Source organism: Mchenga conophoros, unplaced genomic scaffold (assembly GCF_057382185.1).
Source record: "Mchenga conophoros isolate Kocher_MC1m ecotype Shallow Benthic unplaced genomic scaffold, M_conophoros_male_GT1.1 unmapped_scaffold_4, whole genome shotgun sequence".
NCBI classification, from domain to species: Eukaryota; Metazoa; Chordata; class Actinopteri; order Cichliformes; family Cichlidae; genus Mchenga; species Mchenga conophoros.
The window spans coordinates 492011-512902 of NW_028182331.1; the positions used below are offsets into that span (position 1 = coordinate 492011).

The 20892-nt window shown below is 41.5% G+C and overlaps 1 protein-coding gene across 1 annotated transcript; it reads left to right on the forward strand.

Annotated features, from left to right (window-relative positions):
- The first annotated feature begins 7120 nt into the window (after positions 1 to 7120).
- On the forward strand, positions 7121 to 20843 carry LOC146546219 (uncharacterized). Its single transcript, XM_085266615.1, has 3 exons — positions 7121 to 8369; positions 19664 to 19814; positions 20177 to 20843. The coding sequence occupies exons 1-3, from the start codon at positions 7121 to 7123 to the stop codon at positions 20841 to 20843; spliced, it is 2067 nt and encodes a 688-aa protein (XP_085122741.1).
- The last annotated feature ends 49 nt before the right edge of the window (positions 20844 to 20892 follow it).

The following is a 20892-nucleotide window of genomic DNA, read 5'->3' on the forward strand; positions in this document are numbered from 1 at the left end:
GAAACGAAAACTTAAGACAGAACAGTTATCAGTCATGTGCTTCATAGAAAATTTGCATATGTTTTAATTTCATTTTGATCCTCTGAGTGTAATAGTACATTTTAATTTGAATTTATCAGAGTTAACTAAAATAGGTTTGTGTTATGAGATTTCACTATTTTGCTTATTTCTATCGTTTTACTGTATTATCTGTTTATTTACTCATGTAATGCAAAGCTTAAGGAAGCACAGAGTGTTCACATATTTTTATGCCTCTCCCCCACAGTTTGACATGTGCATAGACACATGAACTCTGCTTTAACTGCTGAATAAAGGAAGAGGCTCCTTGGTAACAGGAAAAGCCGTTTTCCTGTTCTCTGAAAGAGAGCGACTACACACACACACACATTCACACATACATCCTTTTCTATCTTTACTTATGCTCAAGCCTGAAAAGAGGAAGTGTCATGCAACTGTTTCTTCTGTATAAATAAACCCTGACTGCAGCACCTCTGTGTGAGTATCACCCGATCTCTCACACGTGCACGTAGTTCTGTGAAAACTCTCTGACTGTCTTGTATTCCTTCATTGTACTAAAAATGTCACAAACCACTGACATTTAATTGGTCCTTCGAGCCGGAGGTGAGGGAGGGGAGAGAAGAAACGTAGAGGTTCTGTAACTCACTGTAGCATTTAATTGGTCCTTCGCGCCGGATAATTAACTGATATTATTATATCGTATAACTGTCCACAGACGGAGTCTTCGGATCCTGACGTCGTGACCGCCTGCACTGCAAACGCTCGCTTCCAGGAAGACGAGGAAAGCCCACAGTCGTAAATTCGTCTGCTGGCCAGTGTTTTACCAAGGCTTCACGGCGACAGGACTCGATAACACCGGAAAAGAACACAGCGCTACTTTGAAGGTGAATATAACACAGTCATAAACATCATGCGTTTGAATTAAATCGACTTTACAACGACACTCATACCTGTAGAATCCTGTGTGGATAATAAGAGACCTGTGTGGACACTAAGGGAGGTCCTGTGTGGGCCGAAGGTTCGAAAGTAACCTATAAGACGGGATTGCACTTCCTGTGTGGATCGCACCCGCTAAAAACTTTAACAAGGGAAGGAGTGTCGAATAAAAGCAGGTTTTCGTTTAAGCGCGCAATGCAATGTATGTGTGTAAAGAGTAAGTACGCCTTTGAATAGAGACTCTAGGTCTCTGTACTACTCTTCTGTTTTCCTGTGAGGTATTGTGTGGTGGGGAAGAGAAAAGGTTGCGCTTCATCGCATAAAATTGGGGCCGCCCTGAGTTTAGCTCAGGGTAGAAGGCTGCCTCAATAACCTCCTCCGACCTTTGTATCCACCAACCTTCATAGTGTATGTGTTGGCAGTATTAATAAGAATAAAGAAAATAAATTAAAATGGGAAATAAACCCACAAAGCCCGAACTAACTGCCGATGAGCAATGGATGGAAAAAAACCATCCAGGTTCCGGCTATATAAGCTCAAACAGGTGGAGGAATCCACATAAACTTAACTGTGCTGCCTGGAAGGGTATCGGTAACCCCGCCCCAGTGCAGCAGCTCGGACAGTGTCTGAAAGAGGAAATAGAAAAGAGCAAAGGGAAAAAAAGAGGTAGGCGTATGTTAGAATATGTTAGTTTCTTTGTGCCATGGCAGGAAGAGAGTAAAAGGCGTGAGGAAAAGAGAAAAGAAAAACAAAGCAAGCAGGCTAAGACAGCGCCCACCGAAACCGCAAACCCCCCACCTTATAAACCACCACCCTCAGCTCCAGAAGCAGAACAGCCAAAACCCCCAACTCTCTGTTCCGCCACTTCACACAATCCATTCCCAAACTCAGATCCATATGCATCAGTTAAAAGACAGCTAAATTTAATGAAAAATAGAGATACTCCCACTCCAGGGTTCCTGCCTCCGCTATTTCCACACACATTGGGCCAATACCCTCTAGTCCAAATGCCAAACCCAAATTATGGCCGACCAACAGGCCCACTAGCAGCGGAGGGAGAAGAGCCCCAAAGAGATCAGGATGCATTTACATATGTTTATCAGCCATGGACAGCTGAGGATAGGAAGCATGTGCTTAAAGACGTCCCTCCCCTGAGTGAAGGCCACCAACAGTGGAGAGACGCAGTAGAACTAATACGCCAAAACTGGCTACTAAACGGCCAGGAAATGATACAAGTTCTCCAAGATCTTTTAGGCCTAAAGTTTGCAAGTGTCCGTGGAGATTTTACAGGAATTGGAGATGACAGAGAATTCTTAAGAAATGATGCATTACAAGCAGCGCTACAACCAGTGTATGAGAGAATCAGAACTATACTAGCCCCAAGACCTGATTATGCAAAAATAGGAAAGACTAGACAGAAAGAAAATGAGACAGCCTCTGATTTTCTGGATAGACTGTGCCCAGTCTTCCGACAAAACTCAGGTTTAGAATATACTGAAGGCCCGGAGACACCATACCAACAACAGCTAAAAAATGCATTTTTGAAGGGCCTCCTCCCAAAAGTTAGAGCTCATGTAGATAAACATTGGGTCACCCAAAATACTGGGAACCTACCCGATGCTTTACAGTATGCAGAACATGCAGTAAAAGTCCAAAAGAACAAAGCAGCCCAAAGTGGAGTTTTTGTAGTAACCACTGAAGGAGAAATCGTTGCATACGCCGGAAGAAATCCACAAAAAGGGAAAGGCAGGAAACAGAATAAAGATGATAAAGAACGACACAGAAGGTGTTATAATTGTGATAAAGAAGGGCATTTTGCCAGAGATTGCAGGAGTAGGCAGAGAGACAACCGCAGAGATAGAGACAGAGACAGAGAGGACAGAGAGGGAGACAGAGATAGAGATAGAGACAGAGATGACCGCTCTAACAGAAGGCAGAGGCAGGGCAGAGACAATAGGGACAGTGAAGATGAAATGTGACTATGCCCTAGCCCAAACACCCCACACGAACAGCTAGAGTGCGAGGGTGAAATTTTCAACATCCACCAGTTGCTTTTAGGCTCTGAACACAAACCAGAAGTAACTGTGCACATAAATGGCAAACCCTATCTTATGTTGTGCGATACCGGTGCGTGTATGACTGTTCTGACAGAAGAACCCCCCAGAACACATTTCTCAAAAGACGCCCGCGTAGTCACATCAGCCTCAGGGCACACCACCACCCAACTGTTAACACAAAAATTAGACTTTCTACACGCTGAAAGTCACAGAAAGTGTAAACTACAATGCATCATTGACTCCAGCTGCCCAGTAAATTTACTAGGCCGTGATGGATTAATGAAGCTAAGAATAGGAGTAGTTCCTGAACACAATGGCATGAGAGCAGAGCTGATGCTCTCTGAATCACACACCCTTGTGTGTCATGAGGATGGTGATCCATACTATTATTGGACGTTGGATTTGCCTTCCTCTAAACAGCTAATTACATTGACTGAAAGATATTTGCCACGCTCCTCAGAAACAATACCACATAATGAACTACATAATACTCTGCGTTTTAAACAAACACCAGGGCCTGATCCAGAGTATGACACCCAGGTCCACCGTCTGGGACCACAAAAATTAACCTTGCAACACCTTTACGTTACAAAAAGCGGAAATGCTGTGTGCTCGGTAATCCAACCCCCCAGAGTGACAGACTTAAATTGAATGCCTGTTCCACATGTCTCTACAGCAAAAAACCCTCAAACGCAATGGAAAGATTTAGGCATGGTTTTAAAACGAGTGCAGAATGATCATTATGAAAAGACAGAGGACACCCATGAAGGTTGGCTTCAAGGCCGCAGGACAGGTTGCATGAGGTACACTTTGGGGTGGGTTTTAAATGTCAGACCCAGCACTCATTTAACCACCTCTCCAACCTCATGCCTTGTAACTGAGGAAGAAAAGTGACTGATGTTAACCACTGTACATGACACAGAGATTGAGGCCTTGCCAAAATCTTTGTGGTCAAATGGGTCAACAGATGTAGGATTAATAAAACACGTTGATCCAATAAGAGTAAAAGTAACCTCTGACCGCAGACCAATGAAGCCACAATACCCACTATCTGCAGAAGCAAGAGACGGGATTCGCCCGGTCATAGCAGACATGGAAAAGGCAGGGATTCTGATAAAAACAACAAAAACAACATGTAATACGCCTATATTTCCAGTAAAGAAAGCAAGCACAGGAAAATATAGACTTGTACATGATTTAAGAGCAATTAATGACATTACAGAACAAATCCCTCCTGTTGTGGCAAACCCACACACAATATTGAACCAAGTGTCACCCAGAGAACAGTGGTTTTCAGTAATTGATTTATCTAATGCTTTTTTCTCTGTGCCCCTGCACCCAGAGTCACAGGGACTTTTTGGCTTTACGTTTGATGACCAGAAATACACATACACACGCTTACCACAAGGTTTTCAAAATAGTCCAACACTATATGCGGAAGCTCTTAAGCACTCAATGTCAACTTGCATTCTGCCCGCTCCAGGACAGTTCCTGCTTTACGTAGATGACATTCTGGTAACCGGAAACACGCAGGCAGACTGCAAGGCGAACACCCTAACTGTGTTGCTACACCTAGCACAGCAGGGTCACAAAGTGTCACAACACAAGCTGCAATTGTGGCAATCAAAGGTCACATATCTAGGTCATGAGTTGACAGGACAGGGCAGGAAATTGCTAGACAGCAGAAAAGCAGCTGTACAAGATGCTCCAAAGCCATTAACGAAACAACAAATGATGAGTTTCCTTGGTCTCCGCAACTTTTGCAGAAGTTGGATTCCAGAATATGCCCTCAGGGTCCAACCCCTGCAAGACTTAATTTATGGAAAAAATCTAGCTTTGAGAGATAAGTTGACATGGACGCCTGAAGCAGAACAATCATTTCAGAATTTAAAATCAGCACTGCAAACTAGCACTGTCCTAGCATTGCCAGACTATGACAAGCCATTTTACTTACACGTAGACGGCAGCTCTGGATACATGAAAGCTGTACTGACACAAGCTTTTGGGGATAGACAGCGGCCTTTGGCATTTTATTCATGTAAACTTGACTCTGTGGCCTCTGGTCTACCCACTTGCGTGCAAGCCTGTGCGGCTGCAGCAGAGGCAGTTAAAAAGTCAGCTGATATCATTTTAGGACACTCTTTAATCATCAAAGTGCCGCATGCTGTCACGTCAATACTGCTGCAAGCAAATTTAGCATACCTAACGCAAGCAAGACAGCTATCATATGTAGGCATCCTGCTTTCACAGTCACACATTACTATAGAGAAGTGTAATCAGCTAAATCCGAGTACTCTGCTTCCTGTGGAAACAGATGGTGATGCACACAGCTGTTTGCACAGGCTAGATGAGGAAACGAAACCGCGACCTGTCATATATAGCACACCACAAACATCCTTTGTAGACATCTTTGTAGATGGTTCCGCAAGCAGAGACAAAACTGGACGAAACTGTGTTGGTTATGCTGTGACCACAATAGATACAGTTATTGAAGCACGGCCATTGACCTCTTCACACTCAGCACAAAGTGCAGAGTTAACAGCAGTCATCAGAGCCTGTGAATTATACAAAGACAAAGATATAAACATACAGACAGACAGCCAGTACGTCTACGCTGCAGTACACCATTATGCGAAAATATTGCAGAACAGAGGTATGATAACATCAACTGGCGCACCAGTACAACACGGTGGTCTTTTGAAAAGACTGCTGGAAGTCATCACATTGCCCAGACATTTAGCCTTATGTAAATGTGCTGCACACCAGAAAGATGACTCAGACATCACTAAAGGAAATAACTTTGCAGATAAAGCAGCAAAAGAGACAGCAGGAAAAGAAGCAGACGCTTTTACATTAACCCCCTGCCCTCTGATATCAATAGATGTTTTGAAAGACGAACAAAAAGCAGCATCACAAAATGAAAAATCCTCTTGGTTAAAAGATGGAGCAATATTACAAGACGATATCATGACATGTAATGGAAAACCCATCCTACCTAAATCTTTGCACAAAACGGCAGCGTTGGTGACCCATGGGAAAACCCACGTGTCAACAGCAGGGATGATACATATACTCTCTAAACAATTCTACTCAAAAAATTTTGAGAACTCAGCAAAGGAGTACATCAGAACATGTATGATATGTCAAAGACACAATGCTCAGGGGAATCTACGGCCCAAAAGAGGTCATTTTCCCACACCTCCTCACCCATTCCATACAATACACATGGATTTTATCCAACTAAACAAATACCAACAATTAGAGTATGCACTGGTAATAATAGATGTATTCTCAAAGTGGCCTGAGATCTATTCAGTGAAGAAGGCTGACGCAATAACAGTAGCCAAATGCCTGTGCAATCACTATATTCCGACATACGGAATACCAAGTCTGATAAGATCCGACAACGGCACACACTTTGTGAATGAAGTCATATCAAAAGTCTCTGAAGCTTTAGGATTCAGCATAAAGCATCATTGTTCCTACCACCCACAAAGCGCAGGACTGGTAGAAAGAACAAATGGCACAATAAAGCAGAGACTCAGAAAGTGCATGGAGGAAACTGGCCGCCCATGGCCTGAATGCATAGGGTTAGTTAAAATGTGGATGAGACTGACACAGGGCTCAAACAAACTAACACCTTTTGAGATAGTGCATGGGTGACCTTTTCCCCTCCCAATTACCAGTGAGCCAATAGATAAATCGATTAGAGAAACAACATTAGCCGAATGGATGACAAAGCTGCTAGACAACAAAGAGATAATACTGAACAACCAACTGCCGAGTGATTCTTCTCCAGTTTCTTGCAGGTTGAAACCAGGTGACTGGATCCTGATCAAAGTACTCCAAAGGAAAAACTGGGCCTCTCCAAGGTGGGAAGGGCCATACCAAGTACTCCTGACCACGCCTACAGCTTGCAAAATTGCTGAGCGACCGTCGTGGATCCATCAAAGCCACTGTAAGAAAGTGAGTGACAACCCAGACGCTTAGACGCCGGTTCCCCTAGCTTCCAGGTGATCTGCCGGTGGAGGAAGGGCTGATTGGGTATATCCCGCCTCTCCACTTCGCTGGTAGTCTACTCACCAGAAGTTTAGGTGTTCGTGGTCGCCATGAAGAAATCTGTCCTCATAGTGGCTGGCATTGAGCTCCTAGTGAGCCTACTGATGTTCACCTGGAAAGATGAAGACCCACAGCACCACCTACAGAAGAAATGGTCATATGACAACTCACACCTGAAAGATATGGACAAAGAGCACAACCACCCGTGGCTGAACAATGCATGGTACAGATATGTGCATGACAGAGTGCATGCAGAAGACAACGTCACAGACTGCTACGTCTGTTCACACATGCCTACAACAGCACTTCATGCCACAGTGTATGGAAAGGCCCCAACTAAGGCCGAAGCCCTGTGCATATATGACAAGGCCATTACCGGAAACTGCTCAACACCAGGAAATCCAGTAATGGTAATAGGCGGATCCATAAAGGACCAGAACAGCAACACATGCCACGATACAACACAATACATAGTCCCACAGAGTGTGAAGTCACTGATATATAACATTACAAACTGCACCCAACAGTACCCAAATATAAACTATATCTGCAATGCAGCCCACTGGGTGCATATGAATGTTAGCCACAAACAACTGAAATCATTCTCAGTTGTCCTGCCACCCGACATACAACACCCAGTGTGTTTCAACTTCACAGGGGAGACCGGTCAGACAGGCACGCCCCGGGGTCTGAAGAAATTAGGGAAGAACAACAACTGTTCCGTGATCCTGACGGCACCTGACTGGCATGGCAACGGCTCATCAACAGGCACATACTGGGTGCAGGGCGCAGCCTGGGCGTGTGGCCAGAAAGTCTACTTCATGTTGCCACCAAACAGCACCGGGCTCTGCGCCCCTGTTCTTGTATCAGATCACACCTTCAAAATCACCGTAGGACCACAAGGATCAAGACGCAAGAGGAGCACCGGCGACGTGCAACCTCACGACTTGATCTGGGGAACTGACGTACCAGACGAATTCAAGCTATGGACCAAAGGACAAAAAGTAATGCTTTCTCTATTCCCATGGGCAGGTAATGCCAAAAATATGCTCAGGATAGAGACACTGGACTATCGATTTGGACTTTTCCTGAACAGCTCAACAAAGATAAACAAGGCTCAGAATGAGGAAATCGACGCGATCAGAATAGTGGTCATGCAACACAGGGTCGCCCTGGACTTGGTTCTCGCTGAGAGAGGGGGCCTCTGTGTCTTATTCAACATGACTTGTTGCACCTATATCCCGGACAACGTGCACACTTTGACCATGACCACCGCCCTGGAGAAGTTACGACAACTGAGTAATGCACAGCAACAAGACTATGCAAAAGCAACAGAAGATTGGCTGACCTGGCTACTTAGCGGGTCATGGAAGACATTGCTTATTAAAGGACTAATGCTCATTGGAGTACTTCTCATACTCCTTTGCTTATTCTCAACATGTGTGCTACCTTGTATCCGAAACATGATAAGCAGAATGTTCACTGTAAGATTGCAAGCTTATGTCGCATTATCCCACAGCGAACAGCAAGAAGAAATGCAATTTGAAGAAGATGACTTCTAATCATTAACTATGTATGCCTAATAAAGCTGATCATGTATGTTTTTACAAAATGATACACTAGTTGAAAATGCACACGCAAGTGACTAGTAGTTGAAGTACATAAACATATATGAACAACAGCAGGGAAATGTTATGAGATTTCACTATTTTGCTTATTTCTATCGTTTTACTGTATTATCTATTTATTTACTCATGTAATGCAAAGCTTAAGGAAGCACAGAGTGTTCACATATTTTTATGCCTCTCCCCCACAGTTTGACATGTGCATAGACACATGAACTCTGCTTTAACTGCTGAATAAAGGAAGAGGCTCCTTGGTAACAGGAAAAGCCGTTTTCCTGTTCTCTGAAAGAGAGCGACTACACACACACACACACATTCACACATACATCCTTTTCTATCTTTACTTATGCTCAAGCCTGAAAAGAGGAAGTGTCATGCAACTGTTTCTTCTGTATAAATAAACCCTGACTGCAGCACCTCTGTGTGAGTATCACCCGATCTCTCACCCGTGCACGTAGTTCTGTGAAAACTCTCTGACTGTCTTGTATTCCTTCATTGTACTAAAAATGTCACAAACCACTGACAGTTTGCTTTCTTTACTTTGCTCTTGTTTTCCTGCAGTACCACCTCCTATCACATGCCCTTACCAGTTGTGCTCTTTTTAATAATTTACTATTTTAATAAAGGGAAAAAACCTCAGTAACTTGGACCAGTGTTTGTTGTTCCATAACTGTATTTTGAATGTGACAAGTCTACCATTCCCCTTATGTAATTCCTAAATATTGCTTTGGTTCTGACTATTTTCCTCTATAAAATTTAATTGACTTCTACAGTGGCCTGCATTAGCTAATGGTAACGTGAGTGATATCAAAAATTTTCTTAAAGCAAACATCAGCAACCCAAAATTAGCAGACGAAGTCTGCAGCTCCACTCTCATGTGAACCTGCAGCTTCCCCTCCGATCTCTCTTATCCTCCTGCTCCTGGCAAAAGCAAAACAAAGCAAAGCAAACCATCCACCCATTTCTCACCAGCGTGGTGAATTGTTTGTCAACATTTACTCAGGCTATGTCCACACGTACACAGGTATTTTTGAAAACTGCGATTTTCCGTTTTTGTTTTAAAAAATAATCCCGTCCACACGTAAAGGCAGAAATGAAAGAAAACGCTGCTAGGAACATGCCAAAGCAGCAGGTGGCGCTATATTCCTATCCGTGTAGAAATGTTGGCCAATCAGAAGTCTAGAAGCCTCGGTGGGAAATAGTAAAAAAAGCTGGGGCATAGAAGCAGAACCGAGTCGTATGTGTGGAGAGACAGTAACTGTGTGTGTATATGTAAGCATTTAAACACTGCAGAGAGTACAATTAATAGTAATAGTATTATAGAAATTAATTTCACCGAAACAATAACGTGGCGCACAGTGTGACGTCAAATAAATGCGCACACCTGGGGCAGATGGTTTCCCAGTAGAATTTTTTAAGGTAATGAAAATGAAGTTAAATAGTTTATTATTAAGGGTTTTTAATAAAGCATTTGAAGAATCGAAACTCCCAGAATCTATGTACCAGGCTAATATAACATTGATAGCTAAAAAAGATAAAAATCCGGAGTCATGCTCATCTTACAGGCCTATTAGCCTTCTTGGTGTTGATAATAAGATACTTTCAAAGATACTGGCTCTTAGGCTAGAAAAAGTAATGTGCTCTATCGTGCATGCTGATCAGACAGGCTTTATTAAAGGGAGGAATTCTTATAATAATACTCGACGTCTATTTAATATTATTCATTTTTTAAATTTTCATCAGATCCCTGGGGTTGTTGTTTCTATGGATGCCGAAAAGGCATTCGATAGAATTGAATGGGAATATATGTTTGAAATAATGAGAAGATTTGGGTTTGGAAAAAACTTTCTGGGGTGGATCAAAATTATATATAAATCACCAATAGCATCTGTGTTAACTAACGGCTTGTTATCTTCCCCATTTTCATTGAGCAGAGGTACAGCACAAGGTAGCCCATTGTCACCATTATTATTTGCTTTGGCCATCGAGCCTTTGGCCATTAGACAAAATCCAAGTGTTCCTGGAGTTAAAATTGGGGATAGACAACATAAAATTCTGCTCTATGCAGACGATATTCTTCTGACACTGACTGACCCGGTTAACTCTTTACCCGTTCTTACTAGGTGTATCAAGGACTTTGGTCTTATATCTGGATACAAAGTAAATTTTGATAAATCTGTTATAATGACTTTGTGTAGTGGAGGGGATAATGAACCTTTATATGTTAAACCTTTTCATTGGGCACCAAATTCAAATTCAAATTCAAATTTTATTCGTCACGTACACAGTCATACACAGTACGATATGTAGTGAAATGCTTGGACAACTGCTCGTGACCTAAAGAAAACAAAAAGGCTATGAATAAGATAGGAAATAAATATGAAAAATTAAAAAGGGTAAATTTAACTAGGAAGGAATAAAATATAAATTAAGGTTAAAAATGAAATAACTGAACAACAAAAATTAGAATGAAGGGTAAATTTAACTGGGAAAGAATAAGATAAAATATATAAATTAAAGTTGAAAATAAAATAACTGTAAAACAAAATACACAATATAGAACTATATAAGAATGTATGAAGAAATATAAATAAATAAATATATACACAATAACAGCAGCTGTACAAGTATTAACTTGAAATGAAGACTATAATGTCCAGTGTTGTGCAATCCACATTATGTCTTGTGCAGTGCAAATATGCTTAAAGTGATTTAAGTGATAACAATGTCCAGAATGTCCATCAGGTTTTGTATATTTGGGAGTTAAAGTTACACCAAATGTTGGTCACTTATATAGAGAAAATATTAATGGAATGGTTCAAGATCTTCGAGAGATGCTGACAAGATGGAGGTCACTTCCGATATCATTTTTGGGAAGAATAAATCTCATTAAAATGGTAATCCTACCGAAAATATTATATCCCACAGGCATGTTGTTTGCAATTTTGAAATCAGAAGATATTAAAGCAATTAACAAGGCTATGGTGGATTTCATTTGGGCAGGAAGAAAACCCAAAATTAAATTGGAGACACTACAATTACCGAAAGATCTGGGCGGGTAGGGAGTGCCAAACATAGAAAATTATGTCCTCTCAATACAAGCGAGGATTCTTTCTTCCTGGATACATGAACATTCTGATCTGCCATGGCTAAATATTGAGGAAGTATTATGTAAACCATCCTCACCTGTTAACTTCTTAGGGAAACGTCTAAATGACTTACCTCACGTAATAAAGCATAACCCACTGATATATAATGCTATGTGGACGTGGGGAAAACTGAGAAAAATTTTTAACAATAGTCTTCCGTTTAATATCTTGTCAACGTTTATAAATAATCCAGACCTTCAGCCGCAAAACATAGGGTCAAGCTTTGTGGGATGGCATAGGTGTAAAGAGGTTTTATGACCTTTTTAAACATGGTGAGTTTAAATCATTTGAATCCTTGAAGTCCCAGTATTCTATGTCAAAGACTGAGTTTTATAAGTACTTGCAATTGAGAAATTATGTGTTAAAAAATGCTAAATTATTACAAATCTCAACTGCCTCTTTTCGGTTGGAGAAATTTTTTCTGGATAATAGGGAGCATAAACATTTTGTATCAAAGTTTTATTCCGAGATTTATGCCCTAATTGTGGATAAACTGACATGGTTGAGAAAATCTTGGGGGACGCTGCTTAAATGTGAAATAGATACACAGGCATGGGACAAAATTTTGCTCCTTCCATCTAAAATCTCTGTTTGTAACCGATTTAAAGAAATGCAGTACAAAATTTTGCGCAATGTGTATATTTCTTCGTATATTTATAGTAAGTATAATATGGGAATATCTCCAAACTGTCTCAAGTGTAAGATCAGAGTGGGCACTAGATTCCACTGCTTGTGGAAATGTGCTATTATCCAGTCATTTTGGAAAGAGGTCTGCGCCAATATTAGTACAGCCATTGGTCATCAGGTGATAGAAAACCCATTAATGTGTATATTGGGATATATTCCTGTCTCACTGGTACAACATGAGCATGTAATTCAGTCACTGTTAATGTTGGCCAGGAAAAGCATTATGTTGAGATGGGTGGGGGCTGAGCCTCCCTCCATTTCTCTATGGAGGTCGCTCATCATTGAAGTTATGACTCTGATCAGGCTGGGACACTATATTGATGGGAGCTCCTGAATTTTTGTGGACAAATGGAAGAAACCACTGGAAGCACTGGGAGTAACCTGTAAACTGGATCCTAGTGGACAAGAATTATGGACATAATGTTGTAATATTCTAGTGCTGTGTAGTGTTATTATTTTGGATGTGAACCAGTCTTATATTTGTTGGGGAAAAAAGTTAAATAAAAGTTAAAAAAATAAATAAAAATAAAAAAATAAATAAAAAAATAAAAAATAAATAAATAAATGCGCACACCTTTGACGCTGCGTTTTCTCCGTTTTTTTCGTCCACACGTGAATGCAAAAACTGAGTTTTCAAAAATATCCACCCTGGCAGGAGTTTTTAAAAATCTCCGTTTTCAGTGACCGAAAACGCAGTTTACGTGTGGATGGAAGGTCCAAACGCATAGAAAAATCTGCGTTTTCAAAAATACCCGGGTACGTGTGGACGTAGCCTCATCCTAACATTGGTCCAGTCTTGTCTCAGTGTCAAGTCAGTCAACACTTTAGTCCATATTGTCAGTTCATCACAGTCCAGTCACACACATTCATTCACATGCATTCACACGAGATATTGCTGATAGTGGAGACTCACATGCAACCTGTTCCAGTCTCCATCACCAGCAAAATCATGTCATCATTTTTAAAAGAAAAAACAATTGTTTACGATTTTGGACTGGACTGACTCGCTGCAGTCCTTTTAGACAGGGACTCACACGGTTCCCACAGGTAGCCTTTTCCTCAGCCCATTGTAATCTAGAAAAGCTCAACTTATATATGCTCCCAAGGAAATGTTTTACAGCGCTGGTAATTCAATCTTTCAGGCCTGCTTAGAACAAAAATGAGAAAAAGAGGGATGATTATTAACTCATCAAAACACAAAACATCATCACCATAAAGGTGACACCTGACAGGTTTTCTCTAAGTGCACTGTTACAAAAATAATGGGCCCAGTCCTAGACATGTCCATGTTTAAAAACTCCCTCTATCGAAATAAGAAAACAACCCAAACCTAACAGGAAGAATTACCCTATCACAAAACCAAAAACCCCAAAAATCTTAATCACAGAAAAGTTTTGCTTACTAATATAACAATATGTTATGGAATTAGAACTTTCCGGGCCATAAAAGTTTGGCCCTACTCCTGGCTTAACTACTACTTACATGGTCTGAAATCAGACTTAAAAATCACTCCCTCTGTTCATTTTCCCCACATCATATTTTATGGATTGTCCTCAGGTGCTCCAGCGTCCTGAAAGTCTGAGGTCAAATGACATAGTTTCACCTGCTAAATACACAGAAGGTTCAAGGTTCAAGGTTCTTTATTTGTCACATGCATAGTTATACAAGTATAACACACAGTGAAATGTAGTCTGACACGCGCCTCGACATGTGCAAAAATTTGGGGGGGGGGGGGGGGGGGGGTAGAGGAAGAACATTATATATATATATAGTATATACACTGGGTGAATGTGCAGTAGTAGCAGAAAATCTTGTTAAAAGCCGCACAGTTTGCACAACATTAATATTACCCATTAAGCACTTTCTAAACACTGACAATGTATCATCACTAAATTATAAATTTCTTCTCCAGATCTGCACTACTGCACTTAGTCACAGACCTAACACCTTTATTTAATTACCCTGTACCATGCTATCATATATTTTACCAAGCAATTATTCTCACATAGTCACAGATATATTTCTCTCAGTTCAAACTTCACTTATACAGTCAGACAGTCCAATCCCCACTCATTCAACTAATTTGCATATTGAGTCATATCTCAAGAAGTTGCCAGGACAAGAGAAATGCATATTCAAAACATTACCACAAAATCATTTTTTTTTTCTTTCTACAGTAATCACTTTTTGTTGCTCAATCAGCACAAGAGCACTCCCAATTCACTATTTTAAAACTGCTTTAAGCTTCTAATCACTGGTTCGTCATCCCAGTCGCTTTTTTTTTCTTTTCATAAAAGTTACTCCATTGTCATGCAACTCCCTGAATTATTCCTCAGCAATGAATAACCTCCGCATCTGATAGCAAGTCCCTTTTAAATCTACACCATTTAGCATTTATGTAATGTCTGAACATCCATGAATGTAAGCGTGTCTTAATTGCATGTATGGGTTTGTATTCAGATTAATTCAGGCATATTGGCGTGGAGCTTTGGATTCAAACTGTCTCCCCCAGCTCTTGATTCTATCCAAAAGAGGGCTTCCTGCGATCGGAACGGTTACAGAACGGCACGGAGCAGCAAGCTACAGCAACGGTATTGACACGCGAAGCTGATGAAACAGCTAATGAAACGTTCCCAAGATGATCAGAATGGCCCAGTGTGCCCACAGAGAATAAGCTCTTATATCAAAGGGATGAACAGAATAAAAGAGAGAAGAAACTGCTCACCATTTATGAACATTGGAAAGACCAGGTCAGAGTATACAGAGAAGACCTGAAAAGTGATTTATCAGATTCACAGTTAGCAGAAATGGCTGATGATATTGAATGGACATTAAATGATATAGTGAAAGCATACAGTGAATATAGAGAGCGTAATGAACCATCCCATGTCATAAGGCGCAAAATGGACTCTTGTGAATCAGTGACAAAGGACATTATGAAAGTCATATCTGAGCATTTAGCAGCTATAGATGAGTATGATGCAGATAGAGAAAGGCAGCGCCTCCATCAGCTCTTAGCTTATGAACATGCTATGTCCATATGTGGTACTGCATCACAGTCAAGTTACCAATCTGAAGCAAGCATTGCAGCCAAAAGAATTGATGCTGTTGCAGAATTAGCTGCAAAAGAAGCTCAGTATAAAATCACACAAGAGGAAATAAAACAAAAACAAAAATATAAGAGAAATAGAAAAGAAACACAGGAGGGAAGTGGATGCCCAAAGGTCTGAACTAGAGCGTTTACAAGCAGAAAAGGAAAGGCAAGCAGCACGTGCAACGTTAGAGAATTATGACAAGGAATTTAAAGTTTATATGGACAGTCACTTAATGTCACAGGATTACATGCAATTTCTGCCTCGAGTGCTACAAAGCACCCTTGAAAGAGGGAAAATCTTTGCCTTTCATGAGAGCAACTGTGACTTGACAATTCTGACGTGTTGCAAACTATTGTGGAACCTTTTGCAATAACTTTTGGTTTTCCTCACAGTTACTTAGTATCTCTAAGCCCTTTACATGTGGTGTTGCTTGCAAACAGGTTGTGAGAAAATCAGAAAAGGGTGGAGCATTGTTGGTGGCTCTACATCAGAGCCAAATGAAACTGAAGCAAGTCTGTGCCATAGAGTCATGGTAAAGAAATGCCTGCTGTAACACCAATGGACGTGATCAATGTTCTTGAATCAGATTTCAAGGACACAAAGGCATGTGAAAAAACGGTCTCACAAGAGAATCTCGTTTTTCTGGAAAAACTTAAGGAAGGGATAAAGAAAAATGAACAAGGAAACTGTGAGATGCCTCTTCCATTCATGCAAAGGCCAAACTTACCAGACAACAAAAGCCTTGCAAAGATCAGACTGGAACACTTAAGGAGAAGGTTGAACAAGGATGAGAATTACAAAAATGATTATGTTGCATACATGAATGACATAATTGAAAGAGGAGATGTGGAAGAAGTACACAACGAAGGAACACAAGGTGAACATATAATATATATGACATATAATTATATGTCTTTATATACCCTATAAATAGTAAAGTAACCTCTCAGGTTCACAATGACATTTTCTGTGAAAACATTTTATTAGCCCTATACCTGAATTTGCATAATGTCATGAATCATGTTAAAAGTAGGTCTGGTACAGGCCTACAGTATAAACTTGTAAAGTGACTTACATATAATTATGTAAGTATTTTTAAAAACAACTGACTGAAACTATAGTTTTACAATATTTGCATGTCCAATTAACATAATTGTTCTGTTATGAGTATTAAAGTATTTCATTTTTTGTTCCCAATATTTGCAGTTTTAACAAATACATTTGATTATAATCACACGTTTATGTTGTAAATATAACAAAAACATTCTGTTTACTAGTTTAAAAAATTAACTGTGATTGAAACAGAGAAATTGTGTTTTGGGGTTTACTATACATTTCTGTAGGGATATTACATGTTTTTTTATGTCAATTTCACTGCCATTTCTTACAGTGTAGAGCTGGGGTGTCAAACTCAAATTGCACAGGGGTCAAGGCACACTTTAGGTCGCAGGCCAAACAAGATAAACATTTATTCAACACACTAAAACAACGGGGGTTTTTTTAAACCTAAATATGAATAACAACAGACAGGAATATTATTCCAGAATAAATAAACTTGAAAAAATAAACTTTAACTTTAAATATTTTGCTCTTCATAAAAATGTATCCTGTCAAAATTATGCAAGTAAGAATCATGAACATGCTGCCAAAACCCCCTGAAAAACATAAGTGAAAACATACACAAGGTTCGAGCCGCATGTAGACGGAGCTGGGGTATTGCTTCAGGAATGGAACTAATAAACTGTGTGGTCCGTTCAGTGTCGTGCTTTGCCTTGAGTGTACCATTACACTGCAGCTCCTAGGGGTGGCTGTAGCTCAGGTGGCAGAGCAGGTCAGCCACTAATCAGAAGGTCGGTGGTTCGATCCCAGGCTGCCTCCTGGCTGCATCCCAAATATCCTTGGGCAAGATACTAACCTCGTGTTTGTCTACTGGTGGTGGTCAGAGGGCCTTGCCTCTGTCAGTGCGCCCCAGGGCAGCTGTGGCTACAATGTAGCTTGCCATCGCCAGTGTGTGAATGTGTGTGTGAATGGGAGAATGACTGAATGTAGTGTGAAGTGCTTTGGGGTCCTTAGGGACTAGAAAAGCGCTATACAAATGCAGGCCATTTACCATTACACTGCAGCTCCACCTGAATCTGCACAGGTGCAGTTTCCACATAAATCAGTTGCAAAGCAGCTTGAAATTCTCTTTTTGTGCTTTAAAGTCACCAAAGCGATGCGAACTCTGTGCGCAGTGCGCTCAGTTTGTCAGCAAAGTGCGCCGACTTGGTTCAACATTACTTGGCAACAGGCAAAGCGAGGCAGGTTGCACTGGTGCATTTGTGACAGCTTCACTTGAAATGCCTTCACTGCATCATACACGCCATGTCCATGAACTGACAGATTTCCTTGCTGAGCTCAAAAACTCTATTGAGAACTTTTCCCTAACTCAGCCAACGGACCTCTGTATAAGGAATGTTGGCAAACTCTGAATCTATTTCCCACATAAAAGACTGAAACTGACGGTGATTTAAACCTTTAGCTCAGATAAAATTTAAGGTTTGCATTACGGTGATCATTACACCCATATGGAAAAGAAATAGAAAAAACTTGCATCAGATGTGGCCTACTTCATATAGTGAATCATATAAGGCTTTTATGATTTACTCATGAAAGTGGCCACTTTCATATATTGTTTTAGTAAGTATCCAAAACATACAAGTTTCATTTATATAATTTTTCTAGGAATCTTATATCTGTTTTCACTCTTGTATGCTTTTCATACAAGTTTCACACAAGACAGATACAAACTTATATTTATATATGTCTTTTCCATATGGGCATGCTCAATTTTTAGGACTTTTCCACACAGCGTTTCCTGGTGTATGATGCAGTGATAGGCTGTTAACTCACCAGTACAGTTCTCCTCCTGCATCTGTACTCTCATCCTGCCAACTACACCACTTTTTTTCACTGCACAACACCGGTGCTCCATCTTTTGTAGGTCCAGGAAGTTTGTCCCAGGGCAGTTTCATGTCGGTTACACTTTGACATGCGTTTTCAAAAATGTCTTTTCCTGTCGTTGTCCCGTGCATCAATTTAATGTCCGATATTTCCACTCCACGGATGAAGATGGCCAGCTGTGCAACGTCCATCATGTCTGTACTTTCATCCACAGCAAGAGAGTATGCAATAAAGCTTTTGCTTCTGTCACACAACTGTGTTCTTAAATGGTAAAATGGCCTGTATTTATATAGCGCTTTACTAGTCCCTAAGGACCCCAAAGCGCTTTACATATCCAGTCATCCACCCATTCACACACACATTCACTTAAATCAGTGGCCATCTCACAAACCCGATCAGCAATCGTCTGTCTCCTCAGGTTTACATTTGCCAAAATCTGCATTTTTTCTGGACACAAGACGTTGCACACCTTCATCCTGTAGCTCTTCAGAAACTCTCCCTCGGTAAATTCCGGTTCTGGGTCGCTGCTCGTGCGGTCGACCGGCCAGTCAGCTGAGCAGTTTTGTGTTCTTTTTCTAACTTTAATGCTCTTTTTGTTGTTGTTTTTCACCATCTACTCAGTATATTTGTATTCTTTTCCTTTTCCTCATTTTTCCTCTACACGTCATGCTATTGTCTGTACACCAGTGCTTGTAACTGACACTGAAGATGTTTATGATGTGCTCTGCCACCTGAGCTACAGCCGCCCCTATGTGGCTGTAGCTCAGGTGGCAGAGCAGGTCAGCCACTAATCAGAAGGTCGGTGATTTGATCCCAGGCTGCCTCCTGGCTGCATGCCAAATATCCTTGGGCAAGATACTAACCCCATGTTTGCCTACTGGTGATGGTCAGAGGGCACGGTGGCGCCAGTGTCCGGCAGCCTCGCCTCTGTCAGTGCGCCCCAGGGCAGCTGTGGCTACAACGTAGCTGCCATCACCAGTGTGTGAATGACTGAATGTAGTGTGAAGCGCTTTGGGTCTTTAAGGACTAGGAAAGCGCTATACAAATGCAGGCTATTTTGTGATTTTTCAGACTTGTTTCCGACACTTCGACAGGCCCCCAAGGCTCACCTACACCAGGGACTTACTCATCCAGCTGCGGCTGCAGCTGCAGCCCGGCCTCGGACTTTTCCGCCCCGCTACCACGGACTGCTTTCCCGAGGAAATACTCTGTGGACACGGAAATTGAAAAACGCACAATAGCAAGGTAACCAGGAGGAGATTAAAGAAGAGCGGGGTTGAGAGCCAGACTCAAGAGGGAGGCACACAAACAACGAGCGTCTTGCGCCCATTATCCTTGCTAATGTGCGGTCTCTCTACTCCAAGCTGGACGAGCTGCAAGCCTGCGTCAACCACCTGCATGAGTACAGAACTGCCTCTGTTCTGGCGTTCACGGAATCGTGGTTAAACAACAGTGACGATGACAGCACTCTGCACATTGATGGCTTTTCACCACCTCTATGTCTGGACAGGGACCGCGAACGCACCGGGAAGCAACATTTAGACGTGTGTCGGAATGCAAACAACAGCTGGTGCTCTACAGTCCCTGTGCCCCTACTACCTCCCCAGAGAATTCCCACAGCTTTTCATCATCTTGGTTTACATCCACCCCAGAGCTGATGCAGCTAAAGCCACAGAGTACATCACCAACCCTCTGTACAAACTGGAACAATTATCACCAGTCTCTCCCAAGTTCATCCTGGGTGATTTCAACCACTGTTCCCCTGACAAGTTGCTTAAAGGATACCAACAGTATGTTACATGCAGCACACGTCAGGGGAAGACTCTGGATAAATGCTATGGCTCTGTACCAGATACATTTAAAGCCCTCACCCTCCCCCCTCTCGGCTCAGCAGACCACCACACCATCCTGCTGGCCCCTGCTTACACCCCAGTCATCAAGAGGATTAAAAAGGTCACCAAAAACATCAAGCTGTGGACAGAGGAAAGTATCCTCACCCTGCAAGGATGTTTCGAAGCCACTAACTGGGACAGCCTTCTTTCGCCCTCTGATGACATCGACAAACAAGTCAACACGGTGACATCATACATCTCCTTCTCCGTTGACAACATTATCCCCTCAAAAACAGTCTCCATCTACCCCAACAACAAACCCCCTGGATCACCAAGGAGCTCAAGGAAATCCTTAATAAAAAAAGAGGGTTTTCTTCACCGGCTCTGCTCTGGACAAAAAGAAGGTCAACAGGGAGGTCAAGAGGGCCATAAAAACTGCTAAACTGGAGTATAAAAACACAGTTGAAAAAAATTTCACCACAGGGGACCGT